At 41.7% G+C, this 23,037-nt stretch overlaps 1 protein-coding gene across 1 annotated transcript in view; it reads left to right on the forward strand.

The window, feature by feature from the left end:
- The first annotated feature begins 4,016 nt into the window (after positions 1–4,016).
- Positions 4,017–23,037, forward strand: part of LOC308119716 (pleckstrin homology domain-containing family G member 3-like) — a 36,529-nt gene continuing 17,508 nt past the window's right edge. The window contains 2 exon segments of the mRNA XM_080479866.1: positions 4,017–4,096; positions 8,747–8,814. Coding sequence (XP_080335992.1) covers positions 4,023–4,096; positions 8,747–8,814 — 142 coding nt within the window. The 5' untranslated portion in view covers positions 4,017–4,022.

Below are 23,037 nucleotides of genomic sequence, written 5' to 3' on the forward strand. Positions count from 1 at the left end.
ATTTTGTTGAATATTATTGTTTATTTTTTTGTTGTTTTTTACGGATTACCACTCATATTTAGTTATTTCTAAGTCTATTTATGTACAGCACTTTGCTTCAGCTGTGGTTGTTTTTTAAGTGATTTAGAAATAAAGTTGAGTTGAGTTGAGTTGAATTGAGTTCAATTGAGAGTTGAGTTTCCTCTTCTCTTCTTAGGATGCTTTCACACCGGCACTGTTTGCTCAACTTTAATCACGGGTGTGTGGTGTATTTTGTGTTGAACAAAACAAAACAACCACAAGCAAATCCAACAAGTCTGATTCTTTTATCAATTCCTCTTAGTGCTTTCTGAATTTCTACTCAGTGGCTTTGTTTTTGTATTTTTATGAGCATTCGTGCCCCAAATAAAGTTTTCAGCATTTTCCATCCAAGCTCACCGAGTGTGAAACAAGTGAGTGTAATAAGTAATGCCGCTCACTGCATCATCACGTGGTACAAAGTGCTACAGGATTAGTGCTGGTTTTCTGTTTAGATGATAATATTGACTTTTCAAGCATCCCTGTGTATTATATGGTGACGAAAATGTTGTGTTTTCTTTTTTTTTTTTTTTTACTTTATTGGTGGTCCCTCTGGCATAGACACCAAGAGAATTGAACAAATTCAATTCATTACAGTTGTCTTCAATTTAGAAAAGCTGTAACTTGTTATCTACCTTACTGAGGCGATAGATCCAGAATACTCCAAATCTGCCAGCTCTCCTCTAATAATTTTGTTAAATCAGTGAAAGCTGCTTCTTCACATCGTATCTTCAGAAAAAGAGGTGCAGCATACTGTTGTCTTCATCCTTCTATGGGAATCTTGAAGTTATCTCTAGGAGGACGGCTGAGAGGGGGTCGTGCAAAGCAAAAGAGCAAAAAAACACCCCACATAAATTAGCAGCCACCCAATTGATTCACTGAAGCTGTCCTTTGTGAGCCCCCCCATTCCACTGCCCTGACCCTCATAAATGTAATTGGCAGGACTGAAATTTACATCTTTCACAGGAGCCACGTTCAGTTTTCATGCACATTCAAAGAAACACGAAAAGTAAAAAGAAAACACATTTCAACAATCCTGACAGTCCTGCACATATCATGCAAAACTAAAACAAACGTCCAGTCCAGATGTGGTGATGTGGGAACACATCTGACACTGAAGCCTGTCACAAACAAGCCCTCCTGGGATGCTTTCAATGCTCTGTGTAAATTACAATCTCTTCAGACAAGTGGCGTTTCTTCAGTTACGTTGATCGAAGTTTTTCTCCCATTAGTTTGAGCATTTGAGAAAAGTGAAAACGTGCACGTTTATTGCAGTTTTGTGTGTTGTGTCGTTTGTAGCCATACTATTGTTTGTTTGTTTGTTTTTTAAGAGAAAGGACAAACTAATGAAGAAATAGCGCCAGTAGAAATTCGGACATCTATGTTAACAATACATTGAGATAGCAAAGTGGAGGGAAGAAGTATCTGATCTGGGCACACCGAGTCGATTTATATGTTTAAGTGTTTGTTGCGTTTATATGTTGGTAGCGTTCACTGTCAACTCGTAGTGGGTGTGTTTTCCGAGCGGCCGTGAACGCATCAGCAGTTCCTCTCCGAGATGCGGTAGTTTGTGGACTCAGATCGAGCCGATGACCTGCGCCTGGATGTGTGTCTCTGAAACATGTGAGAGGAACAAACTGACGGACTAACCTCGACTTTCCCACCAAGAAGAATCACATAAAGAGAAAAAAACGACGGCAGTCGCTTGAAGGAAAGAAATTGCCGGTACGTGGATCAACTTTTTTACAACTTTACGCAATCTCGGCTAAAATGTGTCCATTCTGCTGGGATATTTCTCTGGATTAAATTTTGTTTTGTATGGCTGTTACTTTACCGGGTTTGTATTGTATGTCCCTTTTATCAAGTGTTGTCGATTAAACTTACTTTTATAAAGAGTTTCCTTTCTCAAGTACACATTGTTTTCATCAAATCTCGGCACCCAGCGCGCAACAAAGTGCCAAAATGGTAAAAAACATGCGCATGTGCTTGTGTTCTCCCTCAAGAATCCGCCGCTTTATCGTTTTCCTCTCATGTAAAGCCTTCAGCGCATTCCTCAAGATGAGCCCCTCCGTCTTTAACTTCACAGATATGTATTGCATAACTGATATTGGCTGCATTTCTGCTTGGTTGAATTTCCCAGCCTTGCAGCTATAAGACCTGCAGGACGCACGAGTTTCAGTCAGATAAGTCCTGTTTGTCTTTGAAGCAAAACACTCTCAGTTGAATGAACTTTGGTCAGCTGCAGCAGCCCCCCCCCTATTTTTTTTAAAGCAGTGAGATTTTCCACTCTCGCACTGATGTCAGGCTTGTCTTGTGACGGAAAAACTAAACTTTGCCCTACAGTTGTATAATTGTCCCATTTCCTCTTCTCCCATCTTCCCATCCGATTCCCCCCGTCACGCTTCTTGGTGCACATGCCTGCTCCTCTTATTCCCCCCCCCAGAAAAACCCTAATTGTTTTTTTTCTAATGAGCACCCCAGTGAGACACAGTGTGGTTTTAAATGCAGGCTGCTCATAGGTCAATAACTCTCCACCACCAGCTGTTGTAGAAGAATGGGACAAAAATCAATCAATTACCACTGAAAAGTTCCATCTTCTGCTTCTTTGACCTCACTTGACCTTTCAGACAATAAGGGCTGAGCTTCATTGCAGATAAATGTTTCCTCTGAGCAATGAATGGGACTCTCTTATAGGTGGTCCAGACAGGAAACTGCCTGAGTGTGTCTTGGATTTCAGAGTTGGCTCTTTCAGAGTTTTGGTATGCTGCAGCTATGATAAAATTACAAGAGCAGCAGAAAAGTATAGTACATTTAAAAGCATGTACATTTAAAACTCTGCATAGTAACACTTTCTAAGTCACTTCTGTTGTATTGCAGTAATCTGTGAACAGTTGCTTAGAAACTTTGATTAAATTGTGCAATTTAGGGTGAAAAAATAAGTTACAGGCCCACATTTATTGAGTAGACCTCCACTTTCATTGTCAAAAGCCTCCATGTCTCCCAAAATGCTAAAGGAATCCAACATTTGTGAAATTCCCCAGAAAGTCTTAACATCAACCAATATTTGCTGCTAAGCATGAGACTAGACATGCTGCATGTGATGGAGGTAGCATGACATTTCCTTTTGATGCAGTAAACTGGTGAAGTCTGCATTTCTCGTGTTTAAGAATGCTTTTTTTTGGGGGGGGGTTTGGACCACATAGTAGTTTAATTCTCCTTGTGGAAATATCTCCTGTCTGAGTCTGGGCTTGGTAGTCCTTTCCATATGGAGTTTGCATGATTTCCCTCCAGTTTCCTGTCGCAGTCCCACATCATGCATTTGAGGCTCATTGGTGACTCTCCGTTGTGTGTAGTTGTCTCTCTCTGTTTATCCTGTGATGGACTGGCGACCTGTTCAAGGTTCACTCTGCCTTAACCCATAGTCAGCTCGATCAGCTCCAGCACCCCACAATATTAAGTGGTATAGAAGATAAACGATATGTTTTATCCAGTTTGTTGGTGTTGCAGCTTCAATCACTGATAGATTTGATCCCACCCTAGTGGATGAATCCCCCCCCTCCCCGTCCCTCCCAGGATGTGGCACCCTGCCTGGATCTCACGAGACCTTTTAAGTTCCACTTTTTTTTTACAAGTCAGGGCTAGGATTACACTGTCAGAGTTGAAGGTTGACTTTAAATGGGCCCTAACAACATTGTGTTTGTTTGAAAGCTGAGAATGAATGCCATAAGTGATTTTACATTCCAGACACCCAGGGGAGGCCTGACTCCAGGTTTTTTATCGCTGCTATAAGGACAAGTCGTGGTGAACCCATGAGGGAGCTTTTTTGCCAGCAGATGGGGTGTCATGTACCTTTAAGTCAGTTTGAAGACTTGTCGTCTAATTTTATCCAGCAGCTCTCGTCCTCTGCCCTCAAAACACCGCCAGACGTTATGGGGGACTGCTTGCCCTCTGCTTGTCTACCGTTCATGGTTTTAAAGAATTGGGAGTCTTCACTTGTCATTTCCTCGTTCAGATGGCACTTACCATCCTCACTTGCCAGGTATGCATTCAGTAGTTATGAGTCACTTGTGTGGAGGTGAAAATTGCAGGGTTTTTTTCCTCTTGGTTGCAGTAGGAAATGATTATTATCCCATTAAGGGCTATTTTGGCTGGAGTCTATGTTGCACCATATGGACAAAAACTCCCATTAGGGTGGATGGCTTTTACCCACATCCAAACAACATGCTTGGAAATGCAGTGGACTGTAATAAAAAGCTCATACGTTGTCAGTCTGTGGGAAGGTTTGAGCCGTCTTCAGAGAGGTTGTGAATTTGATTGAGATGAAGAGCGCCCATCAGGGTGTATTGTTTTCTCCCGTGAATGAAAAGCTGTTAGTCTCCTGAAGCCTGTGTGTCAGGGGACAAACTAATGTGGGAAAGAGGGCACTCGCAGAAAGGGAGTATTTTCAACAGGGTAAGAGAGAGGTCATGCAAGATAAACATGGCACCAATGCTGAAATAATAAAGACGGTCAGTCTCAGTGGGACCTTGGTTTCTTAAAAAGAACGGCAGCTTGAATTTTTTATGTGTCTTGAATATAAACATCCGTGCTAATGCAGCCATAAAGAAAGTTGCGCCGCAGTGCCATGCTAAAGATATCCCAGAGTGGCTGATGTCAGACTTCTATATTTCTCTTGGGCCTTGTTGGGGCAGACGCTTTGTGCATTGTGATGTGGTCGGTCTGCAACTGTGAGAGAGAAGTCCAGCAGGACTTCAGTGGACTATTTTTAGTTTCTCCACTCATCAACTTGTTTTGCACCAGACAAAATCAATTTTGTCTTTCTAATTGTTACACAAAAGGCTGATTAAATTCATTTTTAGATTCAGATGCTGTGTCTCATTAGCTGTGTGCATCATTTTTATCTGTTCTCGCTGGATGCTGTTGCACAAAGTCACTTCAACGCAAATCAAGTCATTGGATTAGCAAGGAGCAGCATATTAGGTGGACATTTTAAATCCTTAAGCCTTATGGATGTTTTTCTGAAGAGATGGAGAAAGTGACATGTCTCCCCTTGTTGGGAAATCATTTTTCCTGTTTGGCTTCCTTTGTAGATTTATTCGCCAGTTTCACTTCTGTCATCTGGACTGAGGTTCACAGCGGCAGCCTGTAAACCAAGTGTTGCAGAGCTTATTTCTTTTTACCTGTCGGTTTTTATTTCAATCATTTGACACACTTTTGTTTTAAAATTTTTGTTGCTAGATTCCTGTCTCCTCGATGGAGGCTGTCCCCCTGTTCTCTCAGACTTCGAGCCCCGTCGTCACTTTGTCTCGTTTGTTCGTGTCCCGTGTTTTGTGACTCACTGCAATCCCAGATTACCTGCGGGTACAAACGAAGTAACCTAACCTAACTGTGACTGACCGTCAACACTGAAAAATCCTGCGGATAGTCTTCGCACCCCGAGGACGCATTTCTGATGTCAAGCCTGAGTTCATGGTTAAAGGTTTGCATTTATCTGTGCAGAGATTTCTTCAGTAAATTTCACCGTGTGTGTGTGTGGTGATGACTCGATATGAATTTCCTCCTTGTTTGTGTGAGTGCTGTATCTCAGCCAGCATCTGCTCCCCGTAATTATCTGTTTGTTTTGCTTTAAAAGAAAGGAATTCAGCCCTCGACTGCCTGGATCAGTGTAAAGCCCGTCGATTACAGGCAACAAGGAAGTTTATCAGCCCGTCTGAAGAAATGATCCATTGCAGGTCTTTCTTTTAATAACCGTCCGATTGGCCCTGGTTGCATCTGTCTTCAATTAAGGGGCAAGTTGAAAACTCCCATGCGGGAGGTTCATGCTGCGGGTAATGTAGTCATCAGCTGTGGGAACCAAATGCTCTCCATTTGTGTGAAAAGGCAGTTAGTTGAAGCACAGGTGGTCAGCTTGGCATGAATGTCAGCCTGTATGTAGTGTTTTCTTAAGGGTTTGAAATTTGGTCATAGCCCCCACCCTAGGAAAACAAAGATTTGGAATTGCCATAAGTCAGCAAATGGACGGTGAAAGTTAATGATTTGTGATTGTTGAATTAGGTCAGGATGTTTAAAGATCGTGGTGGTTACATAGTTTCACCATGTCCGGCCAAGCATTGTAAAACATTTTTTCACCTTCCCCCACCAAAACAGTCCTTCGCCGCCAGGCTTTAGCTCTTGATAAGACATTAGAAAAGACCCAGACATTTAACCCAACTCCACCTACAGATTTCAACCCCAAATCCAGCCTCTCAATGACCAAAGCCAGATTAGCATAGTTTTGGTCTGGTCATTAACCAGCTTTGGGTTAGCTCAGCAGTCGGAGTAGGTGGGATTATGGGAGGATTTTCCTTGTTCACTGAGACAAATTTAAAGTCAACCTGTCAACATCAGTCATACTCACGTAGGTCACACCGAGTATCCCACCACTTCGAAATCAATTGGCTGAGCTCGGTCTAAAGAGAAGGCTTCGAACTTAAAGGATGATATTGTAGCAGAGCTGTGAAGGGCAGCCTGAGCATAATTCAGTTTTACACATTTGTTACTTTTCTTTCAGCAAGATTCACTCCAGTCACATGCTGTATACCTTCAAGGCTCAACCTGTGTGTGTATTAAACAACGTTTTCAGATAAAAGCAATGAGAACTGTTAAAACTGTTCTGCGACTATGAAGGCAAAGTACCATATAAATGTGCACTCCACAAACACACTCTAGTAATTGTCCAGAATCCAAATATCATTAGCTGTCAGAATGGAAACAGTTGTTTGTTGTGTAAATGGTTCTAGGTGTGCTCTGATACATTTGTTAAAAGTTCCAGAAGGTTCAGGGTTTGAAGTTTTTTTTTTTTAAGTGAAACCTCTGTTTGGCATTCTTGACATTACAAAGACCATTTTGCTGGAGTCATTTCCCCTTCAGCCCCTTTCCTTTTCTCCTCATCACCAATTACTTGCAAAGCCCACCTGGCAGACCTTCAGGCCAACCAGTGATTTAGCAGATTGACTGACAGAGGTTCTGTATTTAGCACAAACGTTTCTATAGGAGACTGAATAATAAACCTCAATCGATTGCTGGACCTTCTAATATATTTTAATACATTTCAAATCAAATAATACTGTCAACAACTTTTGGGTAAATCGAGGTCTTGCTAACATAAAGTAGTTAAAAGTAGTTATGAGTTTGTCTATAACGCTTTTAATTGTCTTTCTTTTTTTGCAGACTTTTTTGCACTTTTTCAAAATTTGTTCTTAAATGTTTTTTGAAATAGAAGAACAGCTTAAGATATTCATTGATAGTCATGGTTTTACCTCCCACGTTAAATATTACAGTAAGAGACTTTCTTTAGGAACAGTCGTCATACTGTTGTTTTTGCTTTCCCTAAAACTACACCTTGTAATCTTTGAAATATTGTAAGTCAAATTACTTCTTTTTTTTTTTTTCCTGGTAAAACATTCCTGGAACATTTGATGTGTTTCAGTTGCCATTTGTTGTCTGGTTGCTTGTGCACCTTTTTTTTTCCCCATCAAGTTGAACACAAAGGGCTTATAAATCCAAGGAAAATCCTACATTTAATTAAAGATTAGAGCTGTTTTTATCCTTTAGATAATTTTTATCCGGCCAGTCATGCTTTCCCTAAAAAACTAGTAGATTTTTAGCTCATAGTATTTTTGTAAACAACTTTATTTCTGGCTGCAGGGGCCTTACAGTGAAGCAGTGATCTTAATGTGCAGATCCGGCTCTATTACTTCTCTCCTTGCATTCCTGCACATCTTAATTGGCGACGCTCTTGGCAGCGAGCTCGGTTTGGCCTCGGCTGGCCAGCCCCGTCGGCCCGGCACAGTGGCCAGCAGATGCCCGGGGAACAATGCCCATCCTAATCCCTGAAGAATTCCTGCTCCTCTGATCTAACGGGCCCGAGAATGTGATGTTTAAAAGGCTCCAGGCTCACCAGGAATCACAGAGCGACCGGTTCTCATGCGCTGCACGGAGACGGAGACGCAGTGATGTGAGAAACTGGCAGCGTGGAGATGAGGTGGCTCATCATTAAGAAACACCGCAGCCTGGCTCAAGGGATTAGAAAAGTACATGCCACAAGGAGGGAACCTGTAATCTCACTGGCTGCTTACACTGTTAATGAGTAGTTTGATGTGGCGTGAATCACTGAATAAATTCAAACTAAGCAAGATGAGATAATCCAGTGTTTCAGTCTCGTGTTGGTTCTTCTCTTTATCGGTGTCAAGCTGATGTACAACCAATGCTTCTTTTCCCATGTTGTTTTATTATTGCAGTGGTTTACTTGGACTCTAATCTAGCAGAAATACTTGCATATATCACTGAAATGGCCCTTTCACTTTTGAATTTCACCATTTATATTGTGACTGTAAAGCCTCCCGAGTTTCCAGCACAAACTTCACTGTGCATTGCCGAGTGGTTGGCATGAGCCAACGCAGAGCCGCGAGCTGGGGAATGGCAGGAATTTCCCTTTTTATGTAAGACCTCAAAGGAGTGTGTCTGACTGAGGGAGAAAGATGAGTTATTTGACAAAAGAATAACTTGGAATAATAGAAAGGAAGCATCCTTTGCTTTAATAAGGGTCCACTTCACTGGAAATGATTAATCTTACCCCGCTGTGTTTACTGTAAGGCTTGACGTGAAATGCCAGGCTTCTCTTTGACCCCTTTGTGTTTTCTTTTGTCAGATCCAGAGGCCTGCGTGCCATGCCAGAGGGGTCCCATTCTGCTCTCTACCAGGGCCCAATGGGGGAAGGTAATATCACAGATTAAACCTGGTATGATCTATGGCTGGGTCGTTTATAGACAGTTTTATGATGTGGGGTTTTAATATATTCCTCCTGGAATATCCGGTTGCTCAGACCAATGTGCTAACATAACTGAGAAGTGCGGCAGAGGTGAGTGGAAATAAAGATGGAGGAATAGAGGAAATATAGAGGCTTTTAGAGATGTAGAACAGAAGGAGAGAGAGCGAGAGAGAGAGAGAGAGAGAGCTGAAGCTCACTCCTACTCTCCCGGCTGGCAGAGAGGCTCTTTGTGTGACTGTGGAGCTCAGCCAACCCACTAGTTCGTACAGCTGACCCCCCCCCCCCCCCCCCCCCCCCCGAAACACACTTGCACATCAAACCAGAATGTGTCAGGATCACCGACAGCCAAGATGGTTCGTCTAGCCAGCGGTGCTGACCTTGTATGCAGGGGGCCACTCAAATTACATATTATTTTAGTGTTCATTATCTTCAATGGCGGAGCAGCAGGATTGACACAGGGACCTCTTTGTATCTGTCCGCCTGCTCCTTCCCTCACCCTCCCCGTCGCTGCCACCCCGACGCCTCCTCTCCTCTCCGCTGAACACATTTGGCGCAGAGTTTCCACTTTGGCTGAAGAATACCAATGTGTCAATGCTTTCCTTTTTCCCCCCACCAGCGCGCCCGTCCCCTTGCTTCAGTTTTGGCCAAAACAGGCTCTTGGCTGGAGGAGACGTGTGCCGCCCTCATGCAAATTTGTGCCTCTATTTACTCTAAAGGCCACTCTGCACCGGCTACATGTCCCTCCAGCTCATTTTTCAGCTCTGATGTCTGGTAGAAAATCACCTTGGCAGTGGCTGAACACCCACTTGCAGCTGCAAACTTTGCAGACTGATTTGTTTATGAAGCACTTGGAGCTAAAGTGTGACTGACCCCGTTGCCCTGCTGTGGATAGGAGGATGGATGGGTGGTAATTATGAGGCAGGGTTCCTGGTTATGTGTGATCTGTTTGAGGTGATGATAGGAGGTGGTTCATGGACAGGAGGAATGCAGCGAGTGAAAGAAAGCGGCCTGTCTGATCAAGGTAAAGAGGTTGTGGTTATCCTTCATCTCCAATTCCTTTTGAATGGTGAAAAAGAAGTTGTGTTGACCTTTTTACGGCATGTGGGTTTAGACGGCAATATATCTCATCAGAACAAAAATCAACATGAAGGAAAGTATCTGATCCAAGGTCAACCAAGATGTTCTTTTCAGCTGCTCGAATAGCTTTTCCTTTGTTCTGCAGTGTTTCAGTTATGACAGCGCAGATGATGGAAACCTATATTAAACCGCTCATAATTTCCATCAAGTAAAGCTTTCATCACTATGGTGGAACAGGATCGAGCCCGACTGTGGTCCACATGTGAAATAAATCCTAAAGTTTAAAAACAAATGTACTCCTTGGCCTTCAGTCCAGTGACAGTGGCTCAGCCAGGCATTAATAGACCTGAGGCTGCATGAGACGCCTCTCTCTCTCGCAAAGACGAGGGTTTCCTTTGACCTACTTAACCCCCTGCAGGAATGTAGCTGTGTGTGCAGAATGTACAGCTTTAACGGGGTTCTGGAGAGGGGGGTTGGATGGATCATCTCCATTCACTGCAGCTTTTCCAGACCACTGGGCATAGAGGTTGTGGAGATGGATAGATGAGGGCAGGGATGGCTGCGTCTCACAGTGGACTTCCTGGACTGGAACCATTTCTCTGCTTAATTGCCTGTGGTGGTAATCACAACCCGACTCAGGTGGGTCTGCAGCAACTTCTGTTCAGCAAAGGATTTGAATCCATGCACTCACTGACGGTCTTACAGGTGTTTCCTAAGAGATGTTTCCTATCAGCTGTTCCCTTTTTATTGATTTGGTTAGTTTTTTACTCCAGATGCCCTTCCTGCTGCAAACAGGATTCAAATCCCCCGACACTCAAGGTCAAACCTTAACCTGGTGCATCATAAAGGGAAATTGCTCTTTCTTGTGTTAATCTTTTTTTATTGCTGTTTAAAAATGGCAAATGCAACTGTTTTAAAAGTGACTAAAAGCAAACGTACACATCTGCACATACAAAACAGTTTTCCGAAAACGTTGGGACGATGTGTTGAATGTAGATCCAAACGAAATGCAAATATTTTTTTCCCGACTCAAGAAGGAAATGGAACAACACACCATGTGTTGAAACTGAAGCATTTTCAGGGAAAATTGGTGTGTGTATCCCTGTGTACGCACACACACACAGTGTGCACAGAGCAGTAGAATTACCTGTGCACACTTGAAAAGATGCACAAAACAGAGACTGATGTATGATAAAATGAAAAAATACAATTAAAATCTATGCAATTCAGTTAAAAATATATATAAATGTACATATAAAATATCCACAAATCTACGATTATAGGAAACCAGAGGAAAAAGTAAAATGTTAAGGAAGCAAATTATAACAATTCAGTAAAATTTTTAATGAAATGAGGTTTTTAAACAAGTAGAAAGAGGAAAAACTCTAAAGTTATGAGTTACAAAGTACTACATACTGAGCAAGAATTACAAAGATGAGTTTCAGGTTTATGTTTTAACACTACCCGCCTCAGCTCCAGTCACATCCAGTTTATGTGAATTTGTTACATGAGCGCTACGGCTGCACTTGAATTTATTGGTCACTGCATTTCCTTTCATTGTTGGACTCCAATTCCTGGTAGTCTGCACAAAAGAATTTCTTTCAATGTAAATGGTTTTACAGCCTCTCTCAGTAACAGTCCTCTCTTCCAGCGGATTGCCCGCATTAGTGACAGGCTCTGTTTCGGTCAGTCCTGCTGGACGGCCTCTTTGAAACTCATTTGAATCTATAAAACTCTGCTTCAGCTTCCTCTGCAGCAGTTCACACAGCATGCTGCACATTGATTATAATTATCCTCATTGCACTGTTGCGGACGTGGTGCTCAGCCAGGATAATGTTGTGATAATTTTAATGACATGTTATTGTGAGTCAGTTTATATCATCAAATTAGTGGCTTACCGAGCATGACAAAAGCATATGCTTATTGAGTGTCATTTTCTTCTTTTATTTAATATTAAACCCTAAGGGAGACAACATTACACCTTTTTATATGACTGTGTGTGATAAACAGCCTGATGTGAAGTAAATGAAGTGTCCCATTGTGACCTTTTCCCCTCCACACTCCTCACAGCTGTGCTTCCTCCAGCCGGTGTGGACTTTGCAGAGAGACGCTAACAGGACAGCAGTTTGGCTGTGGACTGTCAAATTGGTGGAGGAGTTTACAATGGGCTCACACGTCGGGGTCCACAAGTGTTTTTGTCCAGAGGAAATGGGGAGATTTGAATAGATCCGGGGGTCCGATGTATGCGAGTGCCTGAAAAGCTCTTGGAGTAGGGGTGTGACGGGGGTTCTTGCTGATGGAGGAGTTTCCTAAGTGGATCATCACATGCCTATGCGCTGAGGTCAGCTGGCACGGCTGGATCCTTTAAGAGTCCCAATTGAACAGGGGAATGGATTAAATATGAGCTTTCTGAGAAGTTCTGTCCTTTTAGTGCCTCGATAAATCAATTTTTACTGAAACAAGCCTCTGTCTCAATCCATCTGAAGTATTTCAGTCTCTCACCTCACTGAACTCAGTGAAGAAGTGAAATGTTTACTGGAAACATAGTTTCATTTGTAAACACCAAAATTCCCCCCAACTTTCCCAGTTCAGCATTTTGACCTTGACTGTCAACGAGGAATGCAGGTTCGGTTTGAGTGTGTGTGTATTCAGCATCTGTTGCCCGCTGTGCTTTATTTACTGACCTTTTGATTGATTATTAACCCAGTCCTAAAAGCTCCACGTGAGCCCAAAGGCAGGTGTAAATGCAATGTCAAAGTATTAAAAAAAAGAAAAAGTAGTGTTTTGCAGCAGACAAACCTTGAAATTACCTAAATTCTTCCCAGCACCAGGAAAGAGGAACTAAATCCAGGCCATGGGTCCAATCAGCAGTGTTCTGACTCATGCTGTCTGATAATGGCCTGTGAAGACTTAATGCCTAATCCCCGGAGGCATCTTTTTACGCTTGCGCCTCATGCCCTCCTGAGGGGCGGCCATTCACCGTTGCCAGGTGGGGAGGAGTTTTTCCCAAGGAGATCAACCTCCGTGTCTCCCAACAGAGCCTGGGGGAGGAGCTGATCACCAGGGGTTGACAAGGGGTGCTGGAATAAGAGGCTCCAAGTGGATCTCGAGGGGCGGAAGAGCTTTATTAAGAAGTACTGTGCAAAACATGATTCTCCCTTTTATCCACCGAAGGAAACAAGGTCACACACGATGTCGCCTTGGCCCTTGAAGGGTATGGCAGCAGATTAGTAGTAACCTCTAGAGTTGATCTGAAGTTCTCTGGTGTCTTTCCCTGCTTTAGAGTGAATACACTAATCAGCCAATTAGGATACCAGTTTTTTCAACGTGTAACTTGGAGGTGAAGGCTATAGTGGGTGGTAACCACAAATTAGTTACTTTATGCCAACACAATGAAGATGAAAAGACCTGAATGTGCTTTAAGGTGGAGTTTGAACCAAAAAAGGAAAATAGTGTTAAAAGAGAAGTGTTGGAGGTGAATCCCAAATGACCAACATCTTAAAAAAAATAAATTAAAAAATCCTCTTTATCCAAAGGTGATAAACACGGATTAACCATAACATTATGGTCACGGACAGGTGCCTTTATAAAAAGATAATGTGTTCTACAATTGACCTGTCAGTGAGATATACAAGTCCTGAAAGTCAGTGGTCAGGGAATAAAGGATGACTAATGTGGTCCAAATGACTAGACGAACTATTAGAACTCAAACTGCTGCAGAAGTTAAGCTGGGTCTGATAAACAGATAAGGAGCACACAGTGTCAAAGAGAGGGGGATGTACACAGTATTAGGCCATAATGTTTTGGTTGATCGCTCTACATTATGGTTAAAGCTGACTAGACAGTACCAGACACACAACAAAGATGGAATTACCTCACCAGGTGACTGAACATGCTGGAGGAAACACACCTCAATTAACAATACTTTGACTTTTTGTCTTCACTGCTTGTACAGGTGCGAAGAGTGAACAAATATCACAAGGTGGCTGGAAGTGATTCATTGTCCGCTGGGTTTGAATTCATCATCACTTGATACATGAGTCAGTGTGAATCAAGTAGGAGCGCCTGTATGGAGAGTAATAACCCCACAGGCAAGGGCTTGTCTTTTCCCTTCTTTCCTCATCCTCAGTGCTGTCACTCTTACTCTCTCCAATACACCACTTTCTTTGTTGTAAAACCCATCTCTGATGCAAACGATGGACTGGCCACAGGAAACATATCCAAAAGGTTTGCTGCAAACTGACTTTTCTTTCACAACAGGAAAATAGAGATGACATACACCTACTTATGTGCCCCTTTTGTTGAGAGAAAAAGACAAAAATTTGCATATTGAGAATTAACTTAAGCTGTGTTGTTCCCCTTTCTTTGCTGCTTATTTGCCTAGAAAACAAAAGGGCACAACACGGGAAGAACAGAGGGAAGTATACCACGACCGCATGGAGCTGTACTCTGTGTCCTGTTCGGTTTAGCTGAAATAGTCATGCAGGTGTGTCTCTTTTGAGTTACAGCTCGCTTTAACCGAGAGGGACACACTCATCCTTCATCACTTTACAAGTCTGGTCAAAGGAGTCGGAGGGTTTAGAGGAGGCTGAGAAGAGGAAACGTGAATTAGAAATCTTCTGTTAAGCTCCGGCTCACCGCTCTTTCAGCTTTCTTGAACAAATCCCATCACTGTACTCTCTAAGGTATGCCAGAATTAATACATTAATATGTAATTTGATTGCAAGAGGCTGTGTCTTGGTAAAAAAAAAAGGTTTTATTGGCATTTCAAGCATACGTATGTTTATTGCACCTTGGCATGGATGTTTATGATCTCTTTCCTGCTTGATGCTTGTAATATTTTCCACGCTGCAGTTTGAAACCTGCCCCGTAATCTTCACCTGACATTGTTATCAAGCTTATTTGTGTTGGGCGAGCACAAATTTTGTTACGCAATCCACTGGTACATGGAGGAGGTTTTTTTGTAGACGTGGGAGGAAATGTAGGAGATGTACAGTTTGCATGGTTATCTTGATAGTCACTGGTTTGCATGAACAGGGTTTGGACTGAAGAGCTCACGTCATAGCTGCTTTGAATTATGCAAGGATGCTCTGATGTACATGAGATATTGGAGCTTATTGCCAAAGAACACAACACGAACTAGAAATACGTTTTTGTGTCAAGCAAGAATGCTCAAAAAAAAAAAAGTTCATCAGGAGGAATGCTTTGTTGTCCATATACCAACAACCTCAGATAGATAGAGATCGCCTCTTGTGCGTAATACCATCTTCTTTTAGAAACTGTAATAACCAGGTGCCGCAGCATTCATTTTAGTGTTTCAGCTCACCACCTTATTAGGCCCTGCGTGTCGGCCATGTAACCATGATGTCAGAGGCAGACAAGTTCATATACTGTCTGCATTGTTCACCGTCTGATCAACTGAAGTGGAAATAAGCGCAGGCTTCGACATTATCCGCTGCTGGCCGATTAGTCAGTGTTCTGCTTTTTAAGACAACGTCTCGTCGCTTTCAAGTGAGAAAACATGTTGAAGGATTTAGTCACTTTCCTCACACTCAAATAATTGGGTTTAGTTGAAACAATTACACAAAAGGTTTGTTCAAGAGTTTTCAAAGTGAGTGATTATCTCAGAGCTGTCAGTAGATGTGTCAAATTAAAGGTGGTTGAAGCTTCTGGTTCCTTTTTAAGGCCCCGTTTACACAACAACGTTTCAAGTGAAAACGCATCGTTTTTGCATTTCAGATAAGTTCCGACAACATTTTGAAAATGATGTCCGCTTAGACGGATTAGGCAAAAATGCTGAAAACAATGTCTTTTTCATGTTTGATGCATGTTGTAATAAAACCACACACGAGTTTAGAAAACAATACTCTATGAACATTGATAATGGCGAGTGCACATTCATATAGTCAGACGATGAAACTGGATCACTATTACGGTAACACTCAACTATAAAACGACCAAGTCCCATGAAACTATGGCGTCATGACATTCTGAAGGCAAACGTTGTTGTTATTGTCCATCGACTTGCGGATGTGCAGAAGAACTATTTACTACGGTCGAAGTGCGTGTGCGCAGTAGTAGCAGACTTTCCTACGTTAACACAGCTTAAGTCTTTATTTATAGTCTGCAACTGTTCTAATGGTTTAGTCTAAAGCTGTTTTTATTTAAACAAAGTGTCTCTGTTATATGTTTTGAAAATGTTTTACTAAAATAATAAATAGTTTTACTCGGCTTATTTCTTTTTATCTTTTTTATCTTAAGATTATATATACTTCAGATTGAAAAAAATAACAATTGGGTTAGGGAACCACTCTACACTTTGAACAGCACTGGCTTAAGCTTTTTTTTTAAATTAGACTTCTATGTACTTGTTTTCTATACATTTAAACACTTGCATTGTTAAAAATCGTGTATATATATATATTTTACTTTGAATAACCCCTCACGAGTTGGATAAATGTACAGCGGAACTGCATGAAAGCAGGCACTCCAGGGGGGATTTGGATTCAGGAAAGACACAAAAGAAAGAGACAGGAGGTCCTGCTTGTAGCATTAACACACCTTTGTCTGTAAATGGTAAACTCGGCTTAACAGTCAGGAAACTGGAATTTAAAGAATTACAATGAGGGGTTCGGGTGTGTGAGGTTTTTTTTTTTTTTTTCTTCTTCTGGAATTCCAACCATTTTGCTTTTAGCAACAACTTTAGTAATTTGTTCACACAAGTGTCTGACCTAATGTAATCCGTTAGGACCACACAGTCTCTGGAGCAGGAGTCTCAATCTTTTCATAGTGAAAAGAGCCACTTTAGTCCAAATCCCATCATGTAAAATTTGTCTGGACCCAGGAAACTTATTCAACCTTCAAAACTAATATATAAGAGTCTATAAACATTTCTCTATGTTTTGATATAAATATCACATCTGTTACAACAAGAGGAAACCCCAAGTTCTTATTAATTGCAAAATATTAATGAGTAATCAAAGATACATTAGAATTTATGTTTATTTTAAAGAGACGTGGGGTGAACAAATAAAATATTAACTAGGCAAATAACAGGGAACAAACATGCTGTGCAGCTTTGGAGTGATAGAACAAACTGTTATAAATCTGTGTCTTAACTTTGCACAGCAGAAAATGTATTGATGGACGAAGAAGTGTATTTCAACGTGACTTCATAAAGGGATAGGTGTATCTTTAAAAACATGACTAGTTCCCATTAGATAAAACCTGGAATCCTCTGTATATTTGATATTTTTCCGTATAATCAGAAATATATTATGCCTTTTATGTTTATCTTATTAGTCATGAAAATGAAAGTTATATCGAATCATTTCATAGCGGCTTTTCCTGTCATTCAGGGTAGAATTGCTTTTTCTACAATAATGCTGAGGACTCTAGAACATTTTTTTTTTAACGCATTAAAATCTCTTTGCACAAGTGTTTTGATTTATTGAGGTTAAGCGGCTCGCTGAAGTGTGGATTGACTCTCCCTCGGTCCCTGGTTAATGGTTATGTCTGGATTAACATCAAAATCGATGCTTGCCAGTTGGAGTTCTGTGTTTAGCTGAGGTTGAAAGCTGTGTGTCTGTGTCTGTGTCTGTGTGTGTGCATGCGTTCGTATGTGTATGTGTGTGTGTGTGTACTCACATTCCTGGTTCAGCTGAAATGGAATTTTTCTTTCCTGGAACATATACTTAACTGTCCACACACCTTATGCTCTCCGCCACCATTGCGATTAAGATATGATTTAGTGTTATTGAATGGGTTCAGCTTCTTTTAAAATGTGTGGATGCGATACAAAGCTTCGCTCACGCTCTGCATGCTGGCACCATTGGAACAGGACCTTCACCTGCTCCCAACACGACCATGAAATGTTTAAAGAGCACTTGTCACCTACGAAAACAGTTAACACACATGCTCATGAGTACATGTGATTGTGCAGATGCTACATTTGACCTCCTCAGCCAATTAGAGGTTTTGCAGCTGACAGATGGTTTGAACTCGTACATGGTGCTTACTGCCCCTCTTGTGGCAGTTTCTTTTTATAGACTTTTCCCTGCAGTTATCGCCAGTACGTCACTGGCATTTGAACTTTAAAGGATGAATTCCAGGAGCTTATTCTTTTTTCCACATCGTCATGTTTTTAGTGAGAAATTGCCTTAAAGCGGCCAAAAACTTTATCTTTGATCAGTTTGTACCCGCTAAGAGCAAATGGCTTCTGCATGACAAGATGTGTTCTTTGGGTTTTCCCACGACTGACCAAGCGCTGTTAACAGTGCAGAAGCACAAAGAACCTGGTTATAGACATGTGCTCTCTGGACACTTGGTTTTATACATTCATACAATGTTTTTTCAAACGGATAAATAAATAAAAAATAAAGCTTTTTCTGCCCACTCTGCTTTCATTTTATGCCTAATATTGTTTTAAAGAGGGTTACAGTGTTGCATCACTTTAGTACTGACTTTCAAGAGTTTTGCTCATTATAGTTACTTGCAGTGAACTTTCACAATTTAGCTAATATCACAATTTGACATGTGGCGATTGCACTCCACTCAGTATGTGTTTTCTTGAGGCTAAGCTGTAATATTAGGCGATATGTGGTGGGTAAATTTTTATAAATCTGTGAAAAAAAAGATTTTTTACCCATTCTTCTGTTCATTGTCCCTCCGGCGACTTCTTTAAATGACTCAATGCACCATCTTGTGATGCAAACTTATATTGCAAGTCCAAACAGGGCATCTTTGATAACTTTAGAAGAGATACCAATGGGATTAAATCTTTAAGATGACATTAGTTACTTTGTTGATTTATTCCTATTATTTGAGGTTAAATGTATTTGACGTGTATATTGGCCTTAAAAAAATGTATATTGTTTAAAAAAAAACTAGTTATTTTGTAAAGTGCAGGCCAATCATTCTTTCCGTAACTAAAATCCTGTGTGTATATTTTTGAAAGGCTAAATTTGACCGCGGATACTTTATAGCTCTCTCTCCACATCTGACACGAGGGTGGCGCAGTTATGGGCACGGCTCTGCATCCCTCAGAGATTAGTGATATATATGTGCGCATGCTGAACAGACTCTGTGGCACCAGTCAAAGTCAGACACTGCTTTTTACACCTGTCTGTGTGACGGCGATCACTAATTATTAGGTAGTTTGAGGGAAGAGCATCAAAAAAAGTGATGGAGGGAAATGAGGCAGAAGGGATGCAGACTGTTTGCTTGATGTCTTTGTTCAAAGCGTCACGTCGGCTGGAAACGCTTTGCTCTGTGTCGCTCGGTACCAGGCGTTCGGCTTATCTTAGACAACCAGGTCCTTTGCATTCCTCTGTGCAGCCTGTTTCAACATCGGCAACGCTCGGCCCACCACTGATGTTTTCCCCTAAAACATGTGGTATGTGGTATCAGCTGCAGATAATCCCCGCTGTCTGAGTCTGTATCTGAAGTGGTGCTGTACTCAAGTGTATGAGCCCGACTCTTCAGATAAGTTGGAGAATTAGTGTTCAGATTTTAGTCCAGTTAAACGATGTGTGGGCTTTTTTTTTTTTTTAAACTAGAGCTGCAAAAACTCAGGAAAAATTGAAATGACGTACCACTAAAGCCCCGTACACAACAACGTTTGCAAGTGAAAACGGAAAACTTTGGTTGCGTTTTGGGTGTCCGCTTATGTGACAACAGTGTTTGGAGACATTGGAAATGGAACTTTCTAAAAACGTTCTGGTCTTTGAGGACATGGGGGGAAAACGGACAACTTTTCTGAAATATATGCTACTACTCATGCGCTCCACGACCGTAGTAAACAGTTCCCCTGCACATGCATGGACAACAACAACATTAGCCTCCAGAATGTCACGACTCACTATAGTTAAGTCCCCTCTAATGGAAATCCAACTTGGTCGTTAAAGTGATTCACTTGTACTCATAAATTACAATGTATTCATCAATTTTTTTTCTTTTTCATCCCCTGCTTCATCCTAACAAGGGTCATACTCACTTTCACACCTATGAGCAATGTAGAGTCACCAAATATATGTTTTTGGACTGTGAGAGGAAACTCCAACACAATCGTCACACAGAATAAACACAACCTGAATGTGAAGGAGTACTCAAACTAGTTACTTTTCAATTACATTTACTCAGTAAAAGGCTTTTTGATTCAGTTTAACAGTTTACCCCAAAGGACTATTCTCAGATCTATTAAGATTGGGACTATTCACCTTTCTGTTAACAGAATTGGCTTACTGGCAACAAAAATGTAAATCACAAGGCTTACATGTCAATTCCAATTGTGGTCATACTAAATAATGATTAGAATAGTAGCCAAGCAGATTACACAGTGTAAGTTGTATTTAACTAGTACAAAATTGAGTATCATTACATACTTGCATGAAAAGAATATCAATTACAATTTTGTGTGTGCTTCCAGCCCCGGAAACGATTTCATACCGAGACGTGTCCGGGCTCGCACGGGTGACGGACGAAGGAAGGGGGGAAAGTAAATAATTTGTGTCGGTGCAAAAATAAAAGAACGAGAGCACTTTGATGTCTAAAGGCTACGTGTTGGAACAGAATCGTATGAAGTAACTAATTACCAACAATGACATTGGTGTCATTAGGGAATAATTTCATTGCGATGTCATTGCTGCTTAAGTACAGTGAAGTGAGTGTGATCATTTGTTACTTCCCCCGAGGTCAGTGAGAGATGTCAGTAATTGCACTGTGCAGTGGAGTGTGGACGCTGAGCTTGGTGCGCACTGTGCTGTTCCTCTTCCTCCTTTTAAACTGTCTGCAGCATCGCGGCGTTATTAAAGTGGGAGGGCGAGATGGAAAGAGGAAGGGAGTTTCACATGCCAGACGAGCCAAGCTCAAAACCAAAAGACGGGAGCGGGAAAGGAAGCAGATGCCTGGTTCTGACTGGCAGTGGCGTAGTGAGTGTAATAGCTCACTACTACACTCCCTTTACACCATCAACCCTGTGATTTGTCACGGAGTGTAAACAGAGCTTTCTCTGGTGGTCAGCTCCTGCCTGCCAGCTCATCTGCCTCGCTAAGTGAGATGGTGCTTGGGAATCGTGCCGTCGGGATTGCTCGGCGTGGATTGTGGGGCAAGTTGTGTAGCGCAAGAACAACATGAGCTCAATACTGACTCATGGAAAGTATCGTGATGCCAAGACGTAAGTTTGTGTGTGTGTGTGTGTGTGTGTGTGTGTGTGTGTGTGTGTGTGTGTGTGTGTGTGTGTGTGTGTGTGTGTGTGTGTGTGTGTGTGTGTGTGTGTGTGTGTGTGTGTGTGTGTGTGTGTGTGTGTGTGTGTGTGTGTGTGTGTGTGTGTGTGTGTGTGTGTGTGTGTGTGTGTGTGTGTGTGTGTGTGTGTGTGTGTGTGTGTCTGAATGAACTCAAAGGCAGTTTGACTTTTCATGTGAAGTCCCATCATCCTGCTACACAATGAACTTCATAAATCCCTAATTTTCTTCACATCTTATGTTCATATATGAGATTTATGGCTTGTTTGAGATGATTTATCCCCAGCAGAACCATAAAAGCATTTTATGTTCTGGCTCGTAAGTCAAGTTAGCAGGTTTACTGAAGGTGAACGTGTGTGGCTGCAGTCTGTTTCTGACTGATATCAGACATTATTTCTTCCACATCAGGTTTGTGTTACAGCCCTGGGACACTGACCAAAGATCCACAAGATATTTAGACTGAAAGATTATCAACACATGAGTAGAAACAATAAAATCGAGGGCATTTCAGGCTCATGACATCAACTTACACATGTGGGCCATCAGCGGCAATTTATGTATGTTCGCCTTTCCCACATGGCAATATCCATTCCTTGGGACATTTCGGCTGCTTTTTTTAATGATGGTTTGTGCCTCTTGGATTTCAGTTTACTAGTCTGAAGACCAATTACACGACAAAGCGCCATTTCTCCCACTTTTCAGAATGGTCCTGACCCCCCCCCCCCCCCCCCCAAAAAAAAAAAGGATTTCAGGAAATGGAGCTTTCTGCACAGTGGCCGCTCAGTGCAACCTTCTCACTCCACCATGACTTCATATATTTAGGAACCATTAGTGAGGAAAATCCCTCCATCTGGCCAGGAAGGATATGAAACGGAATATGGATTCAATTTCTCTTCAATTCAGACGGAGCTCCGTAAATGCATTTAAACAAAGCTCTTTGTCCTCTCAACCTTCTTTTTTTTTTTCTTCCCATCATTTTTCTGCCTCTCTGTTTTTCCAAGGGTTCAGCCTTCAGTAGTCCGGAGAGCAGCAGGAAATGGCCGGGTTTTCCATAGAATATGCAGCGTTGCAATTAGGCCGTGTCAGTAATGATTGAGGGAGGAATTTTACTGTAAACCAGCCCTCGCCTGGGAGCAGGAACACAGAAGTCTGAGCTGTCTGTCACTGCTGCCGCGATGGGAGTCTGTTCAGTGTCGCTACGGCATTTCGAAAATAACATTTAACGGTAGTTGCCCGTAGATGGTGTGCTGATGCAGCAGAGGGAACCCGTCTTATCAGACATGTAGTTGTAGTTACAATAATTTATCTTCATGTTAACGCTACAGACGTGTCTTTAATGTATAGTACAGCCTTCTAACGCAACTAAAGATCATCCCATTTGGTTTATATGTTTAAAGACAGAAAGTTATTAACAAAACCTAAACATATGAGCAATATAAATGTACAGACTAAGAGCAGTAATTTAAAACCCTCTAATGGTGCCTGTAGAGTAGCCAACAGTAAAAAAAACAAAAAAACGTCATCATTAATGTCTCTAAGAAGAAAAGGAACATATTCTTTACAATCCACCCATTCATCCACCTTATACACCCACATTATCCAAATTAGGCTGAAGGTGAGCTGGAACAAATTCGAGCTGACTTGGCAAAAAGCAGGGTACAACTTTAACAGGTTTCCACATACATACAGGCAGACGATGTCTCGGCTTACTAATTTCTACAACCCGGTCAGAACCATGATGCATTCTAATTAGCATGCATTTGAATTGGCAATCTAACCATCATAGATTAAAGTAGTTTGCACAGAGAGAACATGCAAACTTCACACAAAAGACCTTGAGCCTGGAATTTAATA

The sequence above is a fragment of the Lipophrys pholis genome, assembly GCF_963383615.2.
Source record: "Lipophrys pholis genome assembly, chromosome: 14".
Lineage (NCBI taxonomy): Eukaryota > Metazoa > Chordata > Actinopteri > Blenniiformes > Blenniidae > Lipophrys > Lipophrys pholis.